The sequence below is a fragment of the Fukomys damarensis genome, unplaced genomic scaffold (assembly GCF_012274545.1).
Source record: "Fukomys damarensis isolate Sample0158 unplaced genomic scaffold, DMR_v1.0_HiC HiC_scaffold_4, whole genome shotgun sequence".
NCBI lineage: Eukaryota > Metazoa > Chordata > Mammalia > Rodentia > Bathyergidae > Fukomys > Fukomys damarensis.
In genome coordinates, this window is record NW_022900916.1 from 9,795,032 (window position 1) to 9,816,784 (window position 21,753).

The 21,753-nt window shown below is 38.1% G+C and overlaps 1 protein-coding gene across 5 annotated transcripts in view; it reads right to left on the reverse strand.

The window, feature by feature from the left end:
- Positions 1-21,753, reverse strand: part of Srpk2 (SRSF protein kinase 2) — a 232,652-nt gene that overhangs the window by 160,715 nt on the left and 50,184 nt on the right. The window contains exon 1 of one of the 5 annotated variants that reach the window (XM_019208926.2): positions 3,619-3,778. The exons of 3 other annotated variants lie outside the window; for them this stretch is intronic. In XM_019208926.2, coding sequence (XP_019064471.1) covers positions 3,619-3,743 — 125 coding nt within the window. In that variant the 5' untranslated portion in view covers positions 3,744-3,778. Of the gene's footprint in view, positions 1-3,618; positions 3,779-21,753 lie in introns of those variants that run through there. One more of the 5 variants, XM_010634025.3, reaches the window with a different exon arrangement.

The following is a 21,753-nucleotide window of genomic DNA, read 5'->3' on the forward strand; positions in this document are numbered from 1 at the left end:
TCCAACCCCGAAAAAAAAAAAAAAAAAAAAAAGAATTACAGTGAAACAGGGCCTGGGATGTGGCTCAGTGGCACCGCACCTGCCTGGCAAGCACAAGGTCCTGAGTTCCATCCCCAGTACCGCAAAAATAATAATTAAAAAAAATTACCTTGAAACAGGAGAGGAAAGAGAATGTGATGGAGTGTAATGACTACACATTCTAAGGAAATCTAGTCTCAGGAAGTCAGGAGCATCAGTGACAGTCTCATCTTTACTAAGGAGCTAGGAGTACAGCTCAATGCTAGAGTGCTTGCCTGGCAACTGGCATGCGTGTGGCTCCAGGCTCTATCCCCAGTGCTACAATCAGGCAATCAAACAACAAACAATTAAATCAAGCAGCCAGGCACAGTGGTGCATAGTTGCAATTTCAGCTACTCAGGAGGCTGAAGCAGGAGGATCTGATGTTAAAGGCCAACCTGGGAAACACAGGAAGAACCCATCTCATAACAAAAACAACTATCTGGGGAAGACCTGTGAGTCTATTCATTAACAGAAGACTTAACTAACAGGCAATAGGCAACAGAAACACAACTCACTAAAATACAAAGTAAATAGTGTAAAAACAGGAATAAATACAAGAACAAAGGCAAGAGAAGTGACTCAACAGTTAAAAGCCAGGACTGTTCTGGTGCTAGTTAGGCTGAGAAACAACCAGACAAAGAAAGAATGACACTGTAGGAAGAGAAAGTACCAACCAGCAACATACAAGATGCAAAAGTATAAATCTGTTCAGGAAATAACTATGGCAGGGGGGAAAGTCCAACAATGTTGCACTCATGGTAAATACTTCTTTATGCTGGCATGTTTTCTGGCAGTATGTATGAGGTCTAAAATGCTTTTTAAAGGAGGAAGATGGCAAATCTCTCCCTGGGAAGCAAAGCAACCTTGCAAGGGATAGGGATATAGCTCAGTGCAAAGGCCCTGAGTTCAATCCTCAGTACAAAAAAGGAGAGAAAGAAAGAAAAGCTAAACAAGGAGTAAGATTCAATTCAACCACTACTACTATGTAACAATGTGTCTGTGTCAGTATAAAATGAAACAAAACTGCCCTCCAGGATAACCTTGTATCATTCTGGCTCAGAACATGTTGCAATTCCCTGCCTAAAAGAAGCCATCCCTTCTGGGACAAGCAGCCCTAGGGCCTACCCTGACAGGCCTGCCTCCCCTGAGGTTGTCTTTGCCTAGCCCTGATCCACATTCTGGCAGCATCCTTGGGGGGGAGATATGTCACACCCTGATTAGCTCAGTCAGCCCTGAGCCAGGGTCCTGGTGACCCACCAGCACCAGAATCTTCTTCTATGTCCTACTCTCACCACCAGTGAAGGTCCCTAACTTCCCAGGACCCTTCCCCAACCTACAGAATATAAGATCTTTGCCCAAATGGGACCAGCTGTCCCTGAGAGCTCCTCCTCCTGCAGGTCCTGGGAATGGAGGCTCTTGTTTCTCTAGGGTGCTACATTCTGCATGACCTGGGTGGAGGCAGGGGCTACAGAATCTCTACAGTCCCATTCTTAAATCTGACAAGTGAGTTCAAAGGGGAACCAGATATATCCATGTAAAAATCAAGTTTCATAACACATTCACATAAAAACTTCATCCCATATCAACTTTGAACTTCATTTTTTTACCTATACACATATTTTTAAATGAATATTTCCACTAAGACCACAGCTAGGATTAAGGATAAGAGTTCTGGTTTAACAGTTCATATTTTAGCTAGGGGCATGGGGGTGCACACCTGTAATCCCAGGACTCCAGAGGCTGAGGTAGGAGGACTGCCACAAGTTCAAGGCCAGACTGAAAGGCAGCAAGACCCTATCTCAAAAATTAACTTTTAAAAAAAGTTCACATTTTATCAATTTTCAAAAGATACTGGTAAATTAACTTTATAGGGATTAAGAAGAATCTTACAAAGATAGTTAGCTGTTATTTTTACCTATACCAAAACAATACTTAGATTTGTTACTTGCGAAAAAAAAAAACTTTTATTTAACTGATTAACACTTTCTTCTACCTACAGCTCTGAAAAAAATACCACCTATCCCACATGCTCCACATCCCAAAACATATTCCCACAGTTTCTACCTCTCTGGCAACTAATGAATTGTTAAAGAATCACAGATTCTTAAGTTAAAAGAGATCACAGAGGTCATCTGATCAAACCAATCAGATGATCACACAGTGTTTGCCACTGTCGCAAAGGTTCTTCTTCCGTTATCCTCCACCATGGTCACAAGCCCTTGATGGTAAGGCCTAAGAACTCAAATATAGGGCCCTTGATACAGCAGACCCTCATAAAGATCAATTAATGCATAGTTCTCAGTTGTTCTTCCCACTTGTACAGCATCTAACAAGAGGAGTATTTTTCCTTTAGTTCTAATTCATCCTTCAGCAATCTCAGTATCGGGCATGTTGTTTTAAGAATCTAAATAATCCTAAAACCTCAAGAGTCTGAAAGACTGCAAACAAGCACTACATTCAATATTGTAAGACATGAGTCCAACTCTGAGTCCTTGCTACTTTTATAAACTCTGGGAAAGATGTTGAAAGTTTTTAGGTCTTGGTTTTATTATCTTTAATTTTGAGGATTTGATCCTCAAAATATAAATACTATATGCATTCTATCTATATAACTACAAGGTCTATACTTCCAAGTTTTATTCTGATAATATTTTTACTGTCTCCTTTTGTTGAAGTCAACCCCCAAAAATCTAAAGGAATACAATATATCTACTTCTAGCTAAGGAAGATTCATATATTTTATTACCTTTAAAAGAAATCTTAAGAAATCAGATATATAAACCTTTTCTTGTGTTTTACACAGGCACAGAAGATATAACAAGGTCCCTTTATGCAAGACGCATACATAACCCACTTTTTACAATCTTTCCAGGAATGCAGGTCACCAAACTAGGATGAACAGACTGCATAATCATTACCCAATCCTTTATATAAATATTATTTTCCAATTTGAAAGGTGGGAAAATAAATTAACTAACTTCCTTTCCAGCCAATCATGGTGGTGCACACCTATAATTCAGCACACTGGAGGCTGAAGCAGGAGGATGATGAGTCTGAGGCTGGCGAGGCTAACAGTGAATTTAAGACACGCCTGGATTTGAAGCAGCAAGACCCTGTCTCCAAAAAAAATTTTTTTCTTTCCACTGAGCTTTCAAGAGGCTGTGTGTGACAATTTAATGTGACTGCTGCTAACAACAAGCAGTGATGGGCCACAGAAATCACTTGGTAAAGATCAGTTCTCCTTCCTCTATACCTAATCTACTTCCTGGAGCTCTCTAGTGTTTGCTCTACAGCTAGCCCAGAACAAAGGGAATCTTAAAACTATCCACAACTAAAGAAGAAGAAAGTGTATGTCTGGAAGACTCTTTATACTTTATGTGGGAAGAGTTAGTTGGAGGCTACTGGATCTGAACTGATGATCTAAGTGATCTATCTATGTGGTCACTGTCAGAAGAATAAGGAGGCAAAGTATAAAACCTTTTAAAGTGAGGATGATCAGGTAATGCTATAACATGAGTTAGTTCTGGCACATAATCCCACCCCATTCCCTAGACTTACCACCAGAATTCCAATTTATATTTAGGGATCCACTGCTCTCTAAAGCTCACAATTCCAATGACTATGCCACCACCAGGACATGTTACACAACCTGGGCCTGGAGTCTGAAAGAATCTCCTTATCATATTCCTTGGGGGATGAATTCAGCAGCAGGTGACTTTAGTCCAGGCCTAAAAAAATCTAAAATAAAATGTAAACAATATATAGGGCTGAATTATTTCCAAAATTCAAATGATCACTTCAAGTCAGAAGCAGATATTTCAATCATAAATTAAACATATTTAACAAACTCTACACAGTGTAAGAACACAGACTTTTTTATAATAAACTTGTGTGACTTTTGTAACTATACATCTTAAAAAAAAAAAAAAAAAAGACAGGGCCTCATTGTGTAGTGAAGGCTGGCCTTGAACTTATGGTAATCCTCCTGCCTCAGCCTCCTGAGTGCTGGGATTATAGGCATATGCCACCACACCAGGCTAGCTACACATCTTATATCATGACTAGTTATAAAAAACTGTTTCAGGGCTGGGGATTTAGTTCAGTGGTTCCAAGGCCTGCCTCACAAATGCAAAGACCCAAGTTCAATCCCCTCAAAAAAAAAAAAAATTATATAAACATATGTTTCAACAAAAACACAAATGCAACAATATATTGTCTGATTTCTTGTCTGATTTATGGGAAAAAAGAAATAGCCACAACCGTGACACCACAAAAAAAAATAAAAAAGAAAGAAAGAAATAGCCACAGAGGAATGTACTGCAACATTTTCATGTGCAGCAACTTTTTTCAAGGCCAAGATTAGTCAAGATGAATGTAAGTATAAGCTTTGTACTGGTACAAAATTAAAATTACATTAAAATTATATTAGTACAAAATTAAAAATAACCGTGCTAAATAAAGAATCAACATTTAGAGCTAGGTGTGGTGGAGCACGCCTGTAATCCCAGCACTTGGGAGGCTGAGGCAGGAGGATCGCTGTGAGTTCGAGACCAGCCTGGGCTACATAGTAAGTTCCAGGTAAATCTCAACTACATAGTGAGACCCTGTCTCAAAAAAAAAAAGAGAGAGAATCAACATTTAATTTTGTGTGTCATTTATTCTACACGTGAGATGTAAGATAAACCTATTTGGATTTCATACAAGAAAATGTAAGTTATGGCTGATATCCATGATAGTACTATTATGTATTAACAAACTATCAGAAAATTTGAATTCAAATGTTAATAGTATCTCTCATGTCTTCAATTAAATCTGTTTCTCTAAGCCTGTTTTCCTAATTTTATAAAATATTATCAAATAATTTGATTCACAAAATTAAATGATCATACAGGAAAAATAAAAGACAAGAATTGTTCCAAACATTTTCACTAAGTGAGAAAGAACAGATAGAACATATTTTCTATTCTGAATCTTTCATGAACAGCTGAAAATTACCTTGAGAAAATTAGTAAATAATAAAAATTTAAAATATGAAATTTGCAACGGGAAACTTTGGTATAGTCCAAACCTACTAAGGCATCCATACCAAAATCATAAATGAAGAAAATGTTAATTAGTTCATGTGATCTCAATAACACTGCTACTGTGGCAGCATCCCACAAAGATCAAGGGTCAAATGGATCCACGGTTGAAGTCTGCTGGATGTAACAAAGAGTTAACTGGTACACAAAAGCTGATTTCATCATCCTGAAAACGTTTGGCTCATATTCCATGAGTCGAAAAAAACAATACACCAAAAGCTCTAACAACCTGGATTGCCTATCCACATTATTTACCACACTTGGCACCCAATGCCTTGTGTCCAACTCCAAAAATTGAATCTAACATCAGAGGATAAAGATTTATGACCATCATTCGAGAGATGCAGATGAAAACAACACTGAGATTCCACCTCACCCCACAAAGAATGGCTGCTATCAAGAAATCACACAATAACAAATGTTGGCGGGGTTGTGGGGAGAAAGGAACCCTCCTCCATTGTTGGTGGGAGTGCAGACTAGTGCAACCACTATGGAAATCAATATGGAGATACCTCAAAGAGCTTGGACTGGAGGTTCCATAGTGAACATATTCAAATCCTGAAGATGTAACAAGACCTTGAGGTACAATGGCAGTGCTGTTGCAGTAAATACAGTACAGTAATACTTGGAAGCCAGGTTTCATTTCAACTTGAGACCAGTAACTATATTTATGTATAAGTCTCACTTAGCATTAAAACACTGCAGAGGAGTAGTATCACCTTAAATTCTTTTTGGAACAAAGTAGCGTATTTGTGTATGCATATTGAAGAGAGATTCCCTACCCAAACACTTGGCCTGATTTTTTTAACTCTTCATTCCTCGTTACGTTAATACACTACACCTTAGTATGACCAATGGTGAGAAAAACTGACAAACAAAACAAAATATCTGGCCCATTTTTCTTTGAGTAATGTCAATAAAGAAATCCAGAGACTACTGATACATGGAGCACTGCAGGGCTACCCTGCCCACAGTTTATTAATTGCTACACGTGTGTATAGAGTCCCTTCCTTGCTAAGTGACTAAAAACTTTCCTAGACTACAAATAAGCCATAAAATATATGGTTTAAAGCCAAATTATCATGTGACTAAAGATCCCTGACCTAACTGAAAGACATTAACTACCTCCAGAATCTCGATTCTAGAAGCATCTAGAATGGCGATAAATATTACCCAAAATATTTCAGGCCAAGTTCATATTTTCACAGATTTCCATTTACTCTAAGATTTCTAAAACCCTGCATGAAGAACATATAGTATGTTTACTAACCAAAAACTTGTTGCTTGCTTTTAAAGAAAAGGGAGACATCAGAGTACTAACTTGCTTTCTACTCAAAACCAACACGTTCTACACCAAAGTGCAATATTTTCAGACATACTCTGACCACTTTCAACATACCTAGAGAACCAATAAAAGGGAGTATGAAAAAATTAGGAGGAGCTGTGTAAGAAAGGATAATGCTTATGCTTTTACTGTTGTTTGTTTATTTTTGGTACCAGGGATCAAACTAAGGTCCTTGCCCTTGCAAGGCAGGTAGCAGAACCACTGAGCTAAATCCCCAGCCCTGCTTCTGCTGTTAAAAACATGTTGTTGGGCCAGAGATTTAGCTCAGTGGTTCCGCTGCCTGCCTCACAAGAGCAAGGTCAAGACTTTGATCTGGGGTACAAAAAAAAAAAAAAAAAAAAAAAAAAAAAGGATTGTTATCTGATGTGCCTTCAAGACATAAGTAAACACAAGAATTCTGCTGCACTTCTTTGTATTAGTTTGGATTTTGGTCTTTTCATTTTTTACCACAAAGAGAGAAAAGATACACTATGATCTTTTCAGGGCTTTGGGCCTTTTAATGGACTTATAGGCCTCAGAGGGTCTTCTATCTCTCTATACTCTTAGTTCTTTACCTTTAAATAAATTTGCAAAAACTACCATAAATAAATAGCTTTGAATATTAATGAAAATCATAATGATGAATTATTATGGCAAAGGACAATTCACTAAAACCAAACTGATTAAGAAGACATTTTTAAACTTAAGAGACCATATACCATATCTTTTAAACCTGGCAAACAACATTTTCTTAAAATCTCAATAAAGGAAAGAGGAGTTCTCTACCCCTGCAGTAGCAGAATGTACCCTGCCAAACAAAGAAATAAAAACAACCATGAAGCAAAACATTCTGGCCAATTGCTGCCCTCTCCTTGGCAAGGTGCCACCTTCGGTTGGAAAAGCATTTAACCAAAACACTCATTTACAAACGTCTACATTTGTGGTCCATTTGATTGTATAGATCTCTCACATAAGGAGAAAGTAACTTTTTAAGAAGAAAATCTCATGAGTTCTCATAATTACAACTATCACAGCAGCATTTATTTAAAAGAACATAATACTAAGAAGGGGGAGTTGTGGCTAAATGTTGAACAAAGACACATTTGAACACAAGCTTACAATCTGATTATGGAAAAAGAAACCCATATTTATGGTCATACATCATCTCACCGACCTCACCCTAACTTTTAAATTCTTTTTATTTTTTTGGTACCAGGGATTGAACTCAGGTCTTTGTGCTTCCAAGGCAGGCAGCGGAACCACTGAGCTAGAACCCTGGGCCCCTTCACCCTAATTTTAAAAAGGAAACAATCTTTTTCCTCTTACAACTCTGTTTAGTGAGGAAAGAGACTGAGTGTCAGGCAGGTGCAGCTAAATGTGGCCTGAAAACACAAAGGTAGCTCAAAAGGAGGATTTAGTGTAAGGGTAATTTTTATATGTGAAAGAGATAATCAACTAATAACTCAGAGGGATACTTAACTATGATCTTCCCCAAGGAGGAGGAAGGTGTGACTAATCAATAATTAATATTTAGTACTATTTTAGTAGAGAGTTACTACTGAAAATTTTAAGTACAAAAGTTATTCCACCTGCTATGGTAGATACATTGAAGCTTTTCCTAAAGCAAGAAAACCTTACTGTTTAAAAAAAGAATTCTATTATCTTTTAACTTAATTTGGTAAATAAGCAGGCTAGGATTCAAATGAACAAACACTGCTGGCTGGTGGATATGTTTGTCAATGGACATGCAATGTTCTTTCATTCTCTCCTACGATTTCCAAGGACTATTTAAATCTTAGTTTTAATATTCATACCACATTCAGAAAAAGACACCTTGCTCAAGCTGTTATGTAAGATATTCATACAGCTGTGAAATGTTCTATACATTATCAAATATATAAAGCTCTACATATTAAATGTGCATTATACAGGGCCTGGGATTTAGCTGAGTGGTTCTGCCACCTGCCTTGCAAGTACAAGGACCAGAGTCCATCCCTGGTACCCAACCCCTCAAGATAAATAAATAAATAAACAAACAAAAAAATAAATAAATGTGCATTATACTGATAATTCATTTGTGTACATAAATTTTTCTTAAAAAGGAAATGGACTGCTTTGCTAATGAGAAAAAAAGGAAAAAATTCCTTGAAAAAAATTTACCAGATACAGCTCTACAAACAGTGGTGTCCTGCAAACAATTTTTAAAAGTATTAAAAAGGAAATGGACTGCTTTGCTAATGAGAAAAAAAGGAAAAAATTCCTTGAAAAAAATTTACCAGATACAGCTCTACAAACAGTGGTGTCCTGCAAACAATTTTTAAAAGTATCAGTAAATACAATTAATACTGAATCCAAATAAATGTATATTCAAAATGATTGTGTATATATATATATATGGTTAAAACTGTATTTTTCCATTCTTTCTACATTTTAAAATTTTCTACAATTGAATAAAAGTATATACTTTATACTCAGAAATAATATTTTTTTTAATAGTCACACCCTCTCCCTCTGGGAGCCGCCATCACTCCAGCCCAGGAAGGTAGCCATGCAGGCAGCCCTGAATCCCCACAACTCCCCCAACTCTCCGCCCCACCCACACGCACTCTCAGACCTCCTGATTGTTGCAGTCTTTGGACCCACTCTGCAGAGGCAGAGGTGGTCATAAAGGGCATTTTTCTGAGTTCCCAAATTTGAACATTTTAAAGAAAGGGCGTGGGAAACCTGTAGTAGAACTATGTGGAGTTTAACCTTTCAGGAGGTCGGGGAACTCAATCTGGCCTTGCAGCCGGAAGTCAGTATGCATCGTGGGGTTCTGCCATTAGCTAGCTGAGATCAGGGGTCTTGGTTCAGCACATGGCTGTGCATGTTGTATATTATGACAGCAGAGATATAGTTTGAAAGAGGCCCTTCAAATCCTTTTTTTTTTTCTTTCTTTTCCTCATTCCACTCTGCAAATTCTTTCTTTTTTCTGTCCTCTTTCCCCAACTCAGTCTCCTGCTCCACTGTATTATCCCTCATCTCCCTTTCCGTTTCTGCTCCTGCCCTAACTCAGATTTCTTCTTTTATCATTTCTTCCTCTTTTCTTTATGTTCTTTTCTTCTGTCATTCTACCTCACACCGGGGTCAGTGGGTTCAAGAGAAAGTGAGCCCCTATTACTGTTAAGAGGATATATTCTTGTCCTTGTACTTCTACTATGTCTATCCTTTTCGAATTCAACAGTTTCCTGAATATTGTGTGGTCATTTTATGTCCTCTGGCATATCTACTCCTCTCATCATAGCTCTATCTGAGCCCCCATCCTAAATGGTAAATATACTATGTTGAAAAGTTTGTTCACTGCAGACATGTTTTGGACTGCTTCTTGATTTCAATTCAGTTCACATGTTTAAGGTGATAGACTAGTGACTACCACAAGTGGTCAGTTTCCAAGTTGTACTTGATCATATTGTGTTGCTGATTGTATCAGTTGAGATAAAGGATTGTGGTTGATTTGATGAGCTGTTTTCTCTGATGTTATGAAGATGAGAATGTCTGTGGGTCCTTAGAGACCCAGAAGCTAGGGCACACCTATATCAGGAAGATCTGGGTGATAACCCAGAGATTAAACCAAGGACAGCCCAACATCAAAAATAAAAATGAGAAAACACTTAAGCAAGACACAAAGACAGACTTCCAGTTCACCAATGGCAAACAGTAGGGCAAATGAGGATGAAAAGGTCGATAGTGAACCACCAGGACACCCTTAACTCAAAGAACAGAAAGTAACAAAACAGATCAATCAGGCTCTAGAAAAATTCAAAACAGAAATAATTTTCCAAATAACCATAGAGATGGTGAGCTCTATGAAATTTTCTATGAAAATGAAAGTCATAATTTGAGACTCTAGAACAGAAACTGACAAAAAATAAATGAGCTCAGGACCACGATAGAAGCCATGAAGGCCCAGCATAAGAAAGAAATGGAAACAACTAACGCCCAACATAGGAAAGAAATGGAATCCATAAAACAGATTCAAACAGATATCCAGGAGATTAAACACTCCATTGAAAGTGTACGCAAAAGAATAAAAGAATGCAAAGACAGAATCTCAGATATAGAATATAAGATTGCAGTCAGTGACTGTGAAAAGAGAGGTCTCTAAAAAACAAAAGGGAATCATGAGAAATCGATCCAACAACTCCTAGATGATGCAAAGAAGAATAACATAAGACTGATAGGAATCCATGAAGTAACAGGAGAAAATACAAATGACTTAAAAAAGCTGTTTACAGAATTAATGACAGAAACTTCCCAAAGAGAGGGGAAGAATTTGATATTCAGATAACTGAGGCATATAGGACCCCAACTAGCTACAATAAAAAAAAATCTACACCTAGACATATAATAATCAAGATCCCAGAAACCCAACAGATGAACAAAATACTACAAACAGTAAGAAAAAAGAAACAAATCACATGCAAAGGAAAGACCATCAGAATCACAGCAGACTTTTCAACACAAACCTTTAGGGCAAGGAGAGCCTGCAGTGAGATATTTCAAGTACTAAAAGAGAACAACCTCCAACCTAGACTGATATATCCTGCAAAACTCTCTTTCAAAATGGATGGGGAAATAAGACACTTCCACGACAAAGAACACCTGAGAAACTACATGAATAACAAACCAGCACTACAAGCAATTCTAAACAAGATCCTAGAAAAAGACAATGAAGGCAACAACATGAGGCCCAATAGAGCAAATCAAATAGGCAAGGCAAGAAACTAAAAGGAGAAGGCGAAAAAGTAAAGAGTCAACAAAAGGCCAATAACATGACAATAATAAGTCAGTACATATCAGTTATAACCATCAATGTCAATGGCCTCAACTCACCAATCAAGAGAAACAGACTGGGAGAATGGATTAAGAAGCAAAATCCAACACTATGTTGTATACAAGAAACACACCTAGTGCAAAAAGAAGCCCAAAGACTGAGAGTGAAAGGATGGAATACAATCCTCCATGCAACAGGAGCCCAGAAAAAAGCAGCAGGGGTAGCAATCTTATTCGCAAAGTAAATTTCAAACCAAAACTGATTAAAAGAGACAAAGAAGGCCACTACATCCTTGTAAAGGGAACAATTCAAGAGGAAGAGATGACAATCATAAACATATATGCACCAAATACTAATGCCCCCAACTATATAAAAGAAATATTAAGAAACATGAAAAACCAAATAAGCACTAATACAACTGTAGTGGGGGATTTAAATACCCCACTTTCACAAATAGACAGATTATCTAGGCCAAAAGTCAACAACGAAATACTAGAATTGAACCAAGCTTTTGAAAGCATGGACCTAATAGACATTTAGAGTGTTCCTCCCCACAAATTCAGAATATACATTCTTTCCGGCTGCACATGGGTCATTCTCCAAGATAGATCACATCCTAGCTCACAGATCAGGTTTGAATAAATGCAAAAGAATCGATGTTATTCTCTGTATATTATCAGATCATAGTGCAATCAACCTGGAGATCAACAGCACAAGAAACCATAGGAACTTCACAAACACATGGAAATTGAACACTCTCCTGAACAATCAATGGATCACAGAGGAAATTAAGGAAGAAATCAGACAATCTAATCAAAGAAGCAAAAGACCTCTACACTGAAAACTACAGCACTCTGAAAAAAGAGATCAAAGAGGATATAAGAAAATGGAGATATCCCCTGTTCCTGGGTAGGAAGAATCAACATAGTGAAAATAGCCATACTACCAAAACTGCTATACAGATTCAATGCAATGCCAATCGAAATTCCAACACTATATTTCACAGAACTAGAAAAAAGAATCAAAAAATTCATTTGGAACCAGAGGAGACCTACAATAGCAAAAGCCATCCTAGGCAACAGAGACATGGCAGCGGGTATAACAATTCCCAATTTGAAACTATACTACAAAGCCACTGTGATAAAAACAGCATGGTACTGGCAAAGAAACAGATCTGAGGATCAGTGGAACAGATTGGAAGACAGAAAAACAAATCCTCCATGGTCAGGAGCTGAACATCCTCAGTGGAGGAAAGATAGCCTCTTTAATAAATGGTGTTGGAAAAACTGGATTTCAACCTGCCAAAGATTAAAACTGGACCCTTATCTTTCACCATGCACTAAATTAAAATCCAAGTGGATTAAGGATCTAAACATTAAAACAGAAACACTAAACATGCTGGAAGATAAGTTAGGCAGAACTCTTGAAGACACTGGCATAGGAAAAGATTTTGAAAAATTCTCAGTAGCGCAGGAACTATCACAAAGAATCAATAAGTGGGATCTCATCTTATTAAAAAGCTTCTGTACTGCAAAAGAAACTATCAATAGAACTAAGAGACAACCTACAATGTGGGAAAAAGTTTTTACCAGCTGCTCCTCAGACAAAAGACTATTATCTAGAATATATAAATAACTTAGGGTTAGGGTTAGGGTTAGGGTTAGGCTACTCTGAATTCAAACCCATCCTGAACTACATAGTGAGACTCTCAAAACAAACAAACAAATCCCCACAAAAATAAATTTCCAAACATAGTAACAAAACTCCATTTTCAATTTCATAAAAGCCTTACAAGAATTCGAAATTTCCTGAAGGTAGAAACAGCTTATTTTAATCAAAACTCCATATAGTAAAATAAAGACTATATTATCAAATCTTCTTCAAAAAGGATTCTAGGAATGCCAAAATGATACTTTCCGAATAACTATTCATTTCAGGCAAGTCTGTCATGCTATCCTGGTCAGTCATCCTACTGAAAAGTCCTTGGAGACTCAATCAATTCATCAGGACTTTAAGTATGTTCTAGTTTCATGTGTGTGAAAGTTTAAGATTTTATCCTCAATCAGCCTCACAGAAAACTGGAACTCAAGAAATACAAATCTCATATTCTACCCAAAAAACAAACCACCACATTTTTGTAGGAAAGCAGGCCACTGTTTCTCTAGATTAGGGATAAAATCCCAAGTGTCTCAAGAGAACAGAGGGTAAAACAGGTAAAGCTGGTAGGTGGGTGGGGCTATAGCAAGAGGTCTAATAGGTCTAAGTGGCCAGCTTTCAGGAATGCATGCTCCCACGTAAGCATTTCTTTTTTAGATTATGGAGACTTTTATGTGAAATATCCCAGTTTTAAAGCCTTGCCAGCCATATGACCACCTCTGTAGGTGTGATCCAGTCTTCTTCATCCATCAGTCTGCACCCTGTGACAGGACAGATCTTATTTATCCAATTCAGCACCTCTGAACTACACACTCTGCTAGCTATGAGGACAAACAATAATGAAGTCTCAAATCTATGTCCTGAGGGGCTTATAAACCAGTGGAAGAGAAAAACATACAAGACACAATGCCAGCCACACTGTGGTCAGTTCAATGACAAAAACTGGTAGAGGCCTATGTGAATGTGGAGTCAGGGAAATCTTCCCCGAGGGTGAAAAGTGAGAAGAGCCTCAGCAGGACTGAACCAAAGAAAAAAGCAACAGGGAAAAGTGGAGAGTACACAGAGATGCAAAATTAGGGAGGGAAGTCTGGCAAGTGTCCGGCCAAGTCCAAGGCCCCTCAGGATGCTGGGGAGGGGAGCAGGTGGATGCAGTGAATTCCAGGCAGAAAGGTTAACTCAAAGACAGATACAAGTAGCACATAAAACCATGACAGAAACAGGCATTAGTGTTCAGAGAGCAGCAAATGTGGCAAATGAATTCAGAACTGTAATATTTGGTGAAACTTTCTCTTAACTAAAATGTGGAGCAAAAAAATTTAAAAGGTCACATACAAACAGAAAACTATCACACATTATCTTACACTATTTTTATACATTTTTGTTCCATCCACAACCACTGAGATTCTCTCTCTTCCCCAATCTTAATGGCACTTATTTTTTCCTTGATCCTAATTTTATCTATTTAGATTTCTTCACTATGGTATATCTATTATAAGCCTCCTCAAACCTTCTTCTTCAGTAGAATGAAATGAAGCACACACAAAAAAAGTGATGGGTTAAAGAGATTACACCTGTAATTCCACTATGCAGAAGGCTGAGGCAGGAGGACTGCTGTGAGATCAAAGCCAGCCTACGCTGCAAAGTGAATTCACAGCCATATCTGTAATTCCAGAACCCTGGGAGGCTGAAGCAGGAGGACTGCAAGTTCAAATTTGGGCAATTTAGTGTCTTGGCAAGACCCTGTCTCTCTCTCTCCTTTCCCCTCTTTCTCATGGGCCCTGGGATCCTTCCCTGACAGACTGTACAGCTGTTCTATTTCTCTTTCTTTTACTGTCACATACTTAGCTCAGTGGTACTCTTTATTCTTTGTTGTAGTTTCATAACAATTTTCAGCCTTTTACTCCTATGCTCCCAAGCAGGGCTGGGCAATGGAACTTGTGCATTAACCACGGCAACCCAGGTACAACATCTACCTCTGAGATGATTTCTATCACTGCTTGCTGATACTGACTGACAACTTTTATCAACTCTGACTTTAGAAGAGGCACAAAATACCTCAAGCAAGCAAAAGAAAATACTCTAAATACAAAAGAGGAGACAACAAGACCATGATAAGAAATGATATCAAGTTACCAAACAGAACCAAAAGCCTCAAAATTAGAGGACACACTCACTGTTCAGCCAGGCAAGCCAGAAGGAAGAGAACTCTAACAAATAAATACAAAAGGCCTGTGAAGGAGAGTCAAAAAGCTCAAAAGAGCTGGGCTTGGAGGCACACACCTGTGACCCCAGCACTGAAGCTGAGGCAGGAGGACTGTCACAAATTCAAGGCCAGCCTGAACTCATTATGAGACCTCATCTCAAAAAACCAAAACAAAACTATGAAACATTTGATACATGCTAAAGAGTCTGTATAACATACATCTTTAAGTAAAACAGTACACAAAGCAAACACCTGTGGAGACTTAGGAGTAACGCTAAAAATATCAAACTCTAATTAGTCAGTCAATTATTTTTTCTTTAGTTTTTTATAATTTTCTGCAATAAACATCTACTACTTTTATAACTGAAAAAACAGCACAGCACAGAAACATTTGCTAAACTAACTAAAAAAAATTTTAATAACATTAACTCTGCTAAAAACTAGCTTCAAATCTTAGGCAACTCATTTAAGCTCTCCAGACCTCCTCTTTCTTCACAGATAAAATTCAAAAGTAGAATTCGACAAATGCTTTCAAACTGAGATACGCACATGGAGTGTTTTAGTGTGGGACCTGGCACAAAGTGAGCACCCAACACTGCATGCTAACGCTGCCTACTGCTGCCAATCAAGGGTTCAATGCACGGCAAACAGAACTCGCCATGCAAACAGGAAGAATTCTGGGGCCAACTCTCACTTCAACCCTTTGCTCTCATGCTTCAAATACTGCACTCCTAGATACAAATTTCAACTAGAGAAAAGGCTTCACCATCAAAGTTTCAAATAATTTGCCTGGATAATCCCTAAAGTCCCTTGTAATATACTGTCATTTTAAGTACTACACACCTGTATCCTATCCCTTTGTCAAGTCTAGAAATACTCTGCATTACGCCTTGTGCCTAGATGCCACCCCCACAAAGCCTCATGCGGTCATAGATGCAGCTTTTTCACAGGTGGCTGGATCTAGAGTGTGTGATGCTAGAATTGATTCAAGGCACAATTGTAGGATCAAGGGCACTAGGACTAAGGGTGTGAGTGCTTCCCTCCACCCCAAGTAGTCTGGATATAAACAGGAGCACCTCTTAGACTCTAGTCCACCCTAGGCAGCCCTTCCCAAACACACTGAAATTATGGGAAACACCTGCTCAGTTCATATTCTGGAAACATAGCTATAGTCCAGGACAGCTTATCAATAGCCAAGGACCTTATGTACCCCACATGCTCTCCCCTCAACAACCTTGCCCAGCAACTCCTCAGGCCCACCCTTCACACCACTTAAACTAGCCAATCGGGGTAGACTCTGAACCTTCAACCCAGCCAATGGGGAAAGAGGTCAGCTGCTTCCTGTGTTATGACATAAAACCCTGCTTCCCCTGCAGCTTCGCACACCTACTACTTATATGCTTGTGCCCTTCTGCCAAAGTAAAATGGCTTGCTGAGAATTCTTGATGTCCAAGTACTTGATATTATGTGCACCAACAAACTGAGTTTGGGTACTTATTTCCAACATTCTCAAAGTCTGTGATCTTTTCCCTCCATTTTCTCTAATTGCTGGGTATGGTGGTGCACATCTACAATTCTAGCACTCTGAGAGGCTGAGTCAGGAGGATCACAAGTTTGAGCCCAGCCTGAGCAACTTAGCAAGACTCTGTCTCAAAATTTAAAAAATAAAGGGCTCTGCCTGATGGATTCACTGCTGAATTTTACAAGACATTTAGAGAAGAACTACTACCATTACTCTTCAAACTTTTCAATGAAATTGAAAGAGAAGCTATACTTCCAAATTCATTCCTGGAAGCAAGTATCACTCCGATTCCCAAACCAGAGAAAGATACAACCAAAAAGGAGAACTACAGACCAATCTCCTTAATAAATATAGATGCAAAAATCCTTAATAAGATACTAGCAAACAGAATACAGAGGATTATTAAGAAGATCATCCATCATGACCAAGTCGGATTTATTCCAGAGATGCAAGGGTGGTTCAACATACGAAAGTCAGTGAATGTAATACATTATATTAACAAAGTCAAGGACAAAAACCATATGATCCTCTCAATAGATGCAGAAAAAGCATTTGATAAAATTCAACACCCATTCATGATAAAAACCCTGCAAAAAATTGGAATAGATGGTCTATACCTCAATTTAATAAAGGCTATTTATGAAAAACCATCAGCCAACATCATATTGAATGGCCAAAAACTGAAAACCTTCATGTTAAAATCAGGAACAAGACAAGGATGCCCACTATCGCCACTTCTCTTCAATATAGTTCTGGAAACATTAGCCACAGCAATTAGACAAGAGAAAGAAATTAAAGCAATAAAGATAGGAAAGGAAGAAGTTAAACTATCATTATTTGCTGATGATATGATACTCTACATTGAAGATCCAAAAAACTCCACCAAAAAACTTCTAGACTTAATTGACAGATTCAGTAAAGTATCTGGATACAAGGTGAATACCCAAAAATCAATAGCCTTTCTATACACAAATAACAGACAGACAGAAAGAGAAATAAGGGAAAAAATTCCTTTTACAATAGCATCCAAAAAAATGAAGTATCTAGGAATCAATCTAACAAAAGAAACAAAAGATCTCTACACTGAAAACTACAGCACTCTGAAAAAAGAAATCGAAGAGGATATAAAAAAATGGAAAGATATCCCCTGCTCCTGGGTAGGAAGAATCAACATAGTGAAAATGGCCATACTACCGAAACTGCTATATACATTCAATGCAATGCCAATTGAAATTCCAACACTATATTTCACAGAACTAGAAAAAAGAATCCAAAAATTCATTTGGAACCACAAGAGACCTAGAATAGCAAAAGCCATTATAGGCAACAGTCACATGGCACCAGGTGTAACAATTCCCAATTTGAAACTATACTACAAAGCCACTGTGATAAAATCAGCATGGTACTGGCAAAGAAATAGGCCTGAGGATCAATGGAACAGACTGGAAGACACAAAAACAAATGCAGATGTACTCAGCTACCTCATCTTCGACAAAGGAGCTCACCATCCTCAGTGGAGGAAAGATAGCCTCTTTAATAAATGGTGTTGGAAAAACTGGATATCAACCTGTCACAGATTAAAATTAGACCCTTATCTTTCGCCATGCACTAAATTAAAATCCAAATGGATTAAAGATCTAAATATTAAAACAGAAACATTAAACTTGCTGGAAAGTAAGTTAGGCAGAACTCTGGAAGACATTGGTATAGGAAAAGACTTTATGAACAAATCCTCAGTAGCACGGGAACTAGCAGAAAGAATCAACAACTGGGATCTCATCTTACTAAAAAGCTTCTGTACTTCAAAAGAAACCATTAGCAGAACTAAGAGACAATCTACAATGTGGGAAAAAATTTTTACCAGCTGTACCTCAGACAAAGGACTATTATCAAGGATATATAAAGAACTCAAAACAATCAGTCCCCCCAAATATAAAGACCCGATCCAAAAATGGGCATCCGAAATGAACAGACATTTCTCATACAAAGAAGTAAAAGCAGCAAGAAAATATATGAAAAAATGTTCCACATCACTGGTCATTCGAGAGATGCAGATGAAAACAACACTGAGATTCCACCTCACCCCACAAAGAATGGCTGCTATCAAGAAATCACACAATAACAAATGTTGGCGGGGTTGTGGGGAGAAAGGAACCCTCCTCCATTGTTGGTGGGAGTGCAGACTAGTGCAACCACTATGGAAATCAATATGGAGATACCTCAAAGAGCTTGGACTGGAGGTTCCATTTGACCCAGCCATCCCTCTGTTGGGTATCTTTCCAAGAGAACTAAAAGAATCATATCACAGAGAAGTATGTGCACCCATGTTTATAGCGGCACAGTTTGTAATAGCTAAATCTTGGAAACAACCTATTTGCCCATCCGTTGGAAACTGGATAAAGAAGTTGTGGTTTTTCTATAAAATGGAATATTACTCAGCCATAAAGAGCGAGAGAATAGATTCATTCATAGGAAAATGGATACATATTGAAGATATACTCCTAAGTGAAATAAATAAGTCCCACATGTGTAAATACCAAATAGTTTCCCTGGTGTGAATATTCTGCAACAATGCATAAGATTCTAATAAGATTACTGACATTTAGAAATGGGAGGAAAGGAGCTAAAGGTGTAGGGAAGGTGTGATACGTAGGGGAAGAACAAAAAGGGAAAAGAAAAAAATGTGAGAGAATGAAAAGATGGAAATAAAGTGGTTGTAGATGGGGAGGGGAGGAGGGGGTGAAGGGAGGGCAGAGGTAAGGGGAAAAAAATGAGGATCAAGACTTGCCATGTAAAGGTACATGATCCCAACAATGAATGTAACTGTACTGTATCCCTAAATGTACCAATAAACTCAATAAAATTAAAAAAAAATAAAAATAAAAAAAATAAAGGGCTCTGGATATAGCTCAGAACAAAGACTCTGGGTTACCCAGTACTGTCTTCCCTCCCAAATCTGCTGTTGCTATCATGAAACTGACTTTTAAAACAAAGCAGAGTCTGGGGATTTAGCTCAGTGGTTCTGGGGCCTGCCTTGCAAGCACAAGGATCCGAGTTCAATCCCCAGTACAAAAAAAAAAAAAAAAAAAAAAACCAAAAAAAAAAAACACCAAAGCAGAAAGACATGCTTAGAGAAAAGACACTTATCTGGGTAATTTTTGAAAGCATGACGCTTCCGGTAAGCCCAGCTAGCTACTCAGAAGGCTGATTGAGGCAGGTTTGCAAACTTGGGTGGGGTGAGGGAGTGGTGAGAATGTTGCTCAACACAAAAGCCATAGAGTCAAACCCAAGCACCAAAAGAATAACCTTTTCCTGATTTTTGGCTTTGACAATATTTTATCACGAACCTTATTTCCATTTTATGAGAGATCAAAGAGGACCAGGGATTTAGCTCAGTGGTGCCACTGCCTGCCTCATAAGGTCTCAAGTTTGATCCCAGTACCAAAAAAAAAAGAGAAAGCTATTTAACATCTCAGCAATTTTTACCTCACTTGCAGGTAATATAGTATAACACTTATGAGGCTTAAAAGAGAATGAAAATAATAACGTCAAAACATTATTTCCTCTTATTTATAACTGAAAACTAGGCTTTGGTTTACTGCTATTTTTCATTCCCTGGGGATGAGAAAAAGCTGCCACACACCAACTTCCAAGTAGGACTGTCCACCCCTCCCAGCAGTTTATATGTGTTGCAGAAACCCCCAGAGAGCTAAAAGATCAAATCTATTTTCATAACAATTCAAGACATTATTTTCCTAGATCTTCCTGCCTCAGCCTCTTGGAATGCTAGGATTACAAATGTGCTCCACCACACCCAGCAACTAACCTTATTTTTATTTACCCTTCAGTTGTCAATATATTAACAGAATTCACTTTTACTTTTCTTTATTAAGATATGCTTCCACCACTTTCTTTGTGAATGTGAGTAAAGTTCTAATGCTACAGAAAACAGAATTCAGGCACACTGTAAATGCATGCAATGCCTGGGTTCAAGGACACTGTCCTTCAATCTATACCACTAGACCCTAGACCCTAGTAAAAATCTTGGTATGAGACACCGAGAAGTATTGGTATTTCATATATCCATCCAGCTTTTAACTCTATTCAAAAGAATGCCACTCAATGGTACACTTTAAAGTGGTTAAAGCTGGGCATAAAGCTAAGTGCCTGTAATCCTGCACTCAGAAGGCTGAGGAAGGAGGAATCACTGTGAATTTGAGGCCAACTGGGGTACCACAGTGAGCTTGAGGTCAGCCTGAATTACATAGCAAGACTGTCTTAAAAAAACAAAAACCAACGAATGTTGGCAAAGATGGGTGTACATTGATGGTAAGACTATAATATGGTGTAGATGCTACGGAGAGTACACATTTCCCAAAAAGTTAAACAGAATCACATTACAATCGAGCAATTCCATCCCTAGGTATACATATAGAAGGACTGAAAACTGTCAAATACATGTACATACATATATTTAAGTAACAATACAGCGACCAAAGAGTGGAACCAATACAAATGTCTACCTAGAGATGAACAAACTGATTTATGGAACATTATTCAACCAATCATGTTTTTTTTTTTTTTTTTTTGTTTTGGGGGTATTGGGGATCGAACTCGGGTCCTTGCGTTTGTGAGGCAGGCCACCAAGCCACTGAGCTAAATCCCCAGCCCTGTCCAATCATTAAACAGAATGAAATACTGATACATACTGCAAGGATGAACTTCGGTATATGTACTGCTGAAGCAAGCACTGCAAGGATGAACTTTGGAAACATCAAGCTAAATGAAGACACAAAGAGTCATGAACTGTACTCTTCTATCAACATAAAATATCCATGATAGGACAAAATGTAGATTGGTGGTTCCCAGGGTATAGTGGCAGGAGGGAGCCACCGGTTATCTAGTTTCCTTTTAGAGTGATAAAATGTTTCAAAACTAGATACAAGACACAATACAGCCAATGTAGTAATTACCACTGAACTGTTTTCACAGTAAAAGGTTAATTTCATGTTAAATGAACTTAAACTTTTTTAAGTTTGCACAGATGTCTCATTTGCTAGGAAATGCTCTGCCAGTTCAATAGTCCTCTCTCAA